A 3902-nucleotide genomic window follows, 5' to 3' on the forward strand; every position below is an offset into this window, starting at 1 on the left:
GCTTACCTGAGTGAAGAGATATGGGCCCGGAATCCCTGTGGGTCTGGGGAAAACCCAAAGTTGATCCATGACCTGGCCAGCTGGCAAAGGCAAATCATCCGTGGGGCCTACCCGCCACATCGGATATACCAGACAGAGGAGACAAAAAGGACGCTACGAAAGCAACGTGTGACCAATGACGTCGCGTGGATCACGGCATCCTTGATCTCCACTAGCGGTTATCGCAGGAGAGACAAAAAAGACAGTTGACAGTGGCGTCCAGCCAATCACATTCCACGGATCCCTGTTCCTCTGAACCTCCATTCGCTTTTATCACAGATAACACCAAAAGGACATCCAGATTGCGCAAATACACACCCTCCTCTGCCACCACTAATGGTCAGCAGGGTTTTAATAGTGACGTTTCGCCCAATCACTTCTCACCATTCCGGCTATAAATACCACACTCCAACAAGATGAAATCCGGCTACATTTCAGACACCTCTACAAATTATTATACAAGAGCAATACTTATTCTCACGCTGAAGGGTGGTTACTAGAAGAACTCCCAGGCCCCAACCCCTCCTTCTCGTAACGAGCCTAACGGTGTTGTTCAGTTTTGTATATCAAACCATTGTTAGAATTCTTGAAGATCGGAGCCTTACAATCTGTTGAACATCGTCTAATCTACCACGGTTGGACCGGTGTTTCTTCACTCTGTCTAGTTGCTTCAAGTATGGTTCCACTAATTCCTAGATTAGTCTCTATATTGTGATATTCGCGACTTCTTACTTGTTCGCCTTAAGTAAATTTTATCTTCACTTGTAATAGACCCCTATAACTTTTGTTTGCCAAATTTCTTGATTTGACCCGACCCGTCATGAACATATCATAACAAAAATCGTCTCATTCACAAGTAAACGGCAATTTAGACGGTCACAAATATGATTTTATTACATCAACTAGCAGAGTTCAAATTCTCATCACACAGTACAAACAGAATGGTCATTTTAGATATACATTACATCAATATTACTTCACAAACTTCTTCAAGCTCCACAGGAACAAGAAAAGCAACCAAATGTCACACATTAAGTGGAAGGAAATAAGAGAACACACCCGAATGATCAAGCAACCGGAGGTCGAAGGACATGATCCTGTGTTGTGTCAACCACAGAAGATGGCATGAACTGCCACATGGCAACACTTGGATAACTAACAAAAGGCATCAACTTGTTTCCAACAGCTTGATCTTGTGCAGCAAATGCAGCCCGCATGGCCGCTGGATGAGCTAGATAGCCTGGTTGACCGCCGTTGATGGATTTAACTTGTTGTTCCAGCTTGTCTTTCTCGACTTTCAGCCTCTGCTTCTCATCACGTAGCTCGGTCTTCTCAGCCTATCCAAAAGGTGGTAGTCATGAAGATGTCACATTTGATATTTGTACAATTAGGGGACAGTTTTAATAAATAAATAAATATACCTTTAATTCCTTGATTTTTTCATTCAGATCAGCATTTGACTGATTGAGTTTCTCTGCATCATCTTGTAGCTGTTTTATCATTCGAATAGCATCGCTAAGGATAGCAGTCTTGTCAGTTTTTAGCGGTCTTCCAGGCTCCAACATCGAACCCAATTCCATAAACCTTTAAAAAAGATTTCAGTATTTCACATTCAATTTAGGATACAAAGAACATGAGTCAAAAGAGTGATGAATACATGCCTCTCATTCATCCTATCTCTGCGCATTTTCTCTCGGCCGGCTTTAGATCCACATTCATTGATAGCTTCACACTTTAACCTGAAAGATTTAGCTGCAAATGTGTTATTGGGTTGTTATCTTAAACCGGTTGTCTTCAGGTTTTACCTGTTTAACCCTTTTAATTAAAAAGGGTTGGCCCACCAACCAGTTTATCCATTTATTCCAACCCTCCAACCTGTTTGACTTGTTTAGATAAACGGGGTGAACATGTCGTGTTCAAGCAACACAATTTTAAGTGTATCTAGGTCAGGGTGATGACTTTGACATGAATAAAATATATGGGTCGTATTTGGTTTTAGACACAGTTGACACCCCTAAGGGGAGGGGTGGTGGTCACTAGTGATAGAATTCTATCACTCATATTATCGAATCAACTCATGCCATGTCATCAACCATTTTTCCATCACTCACAACCTTTTTTGGTGGCAGTGGTCATCACTCACCATCACACCCAACAATTTCCCCCCAACCAACAATTACCCTCACAATAAAATCCATCACGGCGTTGAAAAAATAACGAAACCAGCTTTCGTTATGCTATAACGCGTTATAGCAAGAGGTGGCGCCGTGGCGGTGGGAAAAACCATTGTTGCACGCGTTGAACATTGTTATCGTGATTGTATCACTGACCGCCCCCTCCCCCCTTAGGGAAGTGATGTTAATAACCATAAATTTAAGTATGTTGGGTTTATGGAAGTGATGTTAATAACCATAAATTTGGGGATCATGCATACGCGCCTCAAGGGTCGGGTTTAGATCCATTAACAAGCTCTCAAACGTGAGCAAGAAAAAAAAGGGAAGGATATTTACCGTTTTCGTGATCCCGTCCCCTTATGGCCTTCAAATTCGATAAACGAGCTTTCAACCTCGGTACTGTAGGAGCAAATCAATAGCAATCAAACAAGGTGCTAGTGAATGTGTTAGTGATTGTGTTGGTGTGAGTGACCACAAAAGAGAAAGTTGAGGGAAAATAACTAAAATAGCATGTTTGACCGATCTACCAAACAACTGATTTCTACTAACTTTTCATCAACATGATTAAAAAAAGTCAATCACAAAAAGTCCAAAAAAGGAAGTTATAACTTAAAAGTTAGAAAAATAACCTCGTATATAGTGTCTCCTGACACTCCACATGTCGAGATTTTATTGGTTTGTTAAAACAAACGCGACAATAGATAGAATCATGACGAATTTATCAAGAAACTCAAACGTAAAATGATTTTGACACACCAACATGATCAAAAGTATTAATTAGTTCTAAAAAATAAAAGTATATTGTTTCTTTCTTTCCATTAACTGAAAGTCTACAAAACAAAAGTGAATTGTGTTGTGTGATGTGTATGTAGTATGAGGCAACTACTGACTGACCTTAGAGCAGGAACCGAGGTAAAAGCAAGGGCGGAGATATCATCCATGAAGGCGTAATCGAAGAACCAGTTGGAGTTTTGGTCGACGACTTGATCGATATCCATGGCGTGAAGAAGAAGAAGAATAAAGGATTGATGGGATGGGAGTGAGAATAATGAGAAGAAAAGAGAGAGGGTTAGATAATAGTAGATGATTGGATAGGAGAATATGCTGCTGATGATGATGATGGAAGAACAGTGGTGTGAAATTTTGTCATCATCAAAGTAAACGGTTTGTGTGACGTTAACTGATAGCTGCTGCTGTTTGAAGGAGAGAAAGGAGGGAGAAGTTTTCTTTAAATTGTATATCTCACCTACTCCATTATTTATTCTACTACTCTTTATCATATCATATGTGTATGTGTGTATATATACTAGGATGGAATCTTATGAGTTACATACATTATTAAGTAAATATAATTTATATGATTAGTAACAAAAATATTATCTCTTTACAATGTATATGAATTTCACAGGTTTACATAAATATAATAACGTAATTCATATATAAAAGTCATATGAATTCATGTGTCCTTTCTCTAAAATGTCTAAAAACTTGATTTGATGGATAATTAATTAAAAGAATGTCTACAAATGTATAGAGGTGTAAAAAAAAATAGAAAATTTTGAGAATCGTATAAGCACTTTTACGTAATGTATGAACCGTATAAGCATAATACATGAAAGATAGTTATATGTAGGGAGAGCTAGAGAAAAACAGTTAAAAAATCACCCTGTTTATCAATTTTAAAGTAAT

General features: G+C 38.7%; 1 protein-coding gene across 1 annotated transcript; it reads right to left on the reverse strand.

The window, feature by feature from the left end:
* Positions 1-896: 896 nt before the first annotated feature.
* LOC110922326 (transcription factor ILR3) lies at positions 897-3385 on the reverse strand. The gene is made up of 5 exons (XM_022166642.2): positions 3108-3385; positions 2550-2612; positions 1701-1778; positions 1461-1623; positions 897-1376 (listed from the first exon to the last, which is right to left on the reverse strand). Exons 1-5 carry the CDS (start codon positions 3209-3211, stop codon positions 1107-1109), a joined length of 678 nt encoding a protein of 225 aa, XP_022022334.1. The 5' UTR covers positions 3212-3385; the 3' UTR covers positions 897-1106.
* Positions 3386-3902: the final 517 nt, after the last annotated feature.

This window comes from Helianthus annuus, chromosome 17, assembly GCF_002127325.2.
Source record: "Helianthus annuus cultivar XRQ/B chromosome 17, HanXRQr2.0-SUNRISE, whole genome shotgun sequence".
In the NCBI taxonomy this organism is placed as follows: Eukaryota; Viridiplantae; Streptophyta; class Magnoliopsida; order Asterales; family Asteraceae; genus Helianthus; species Helianthus annuus.

Coding starts and splice junctions, on each gene's coding strand:
- LOC110922326 (XM_022166642.2), bottom strand. CDS start 3,211: ATGGATATCGATCAAGTCGTCGACCAAAACTCCAACTGGTTCTTCGAT. Junction 2,613..3,107: donor ACCTCGGTTCCTGCTCTAAG/GTCAGTCAGTAG, acceptor TTGCTCCTACAG/TACCGAGGTTGAAAGCTCGT. Junction 1,377..1,460: donor AAAAAATCAAGGAATTAAAG/GTATATTTATTT, acceptor CCTTTTGGATAG/GCTGAGAAGACCGAGCTACG.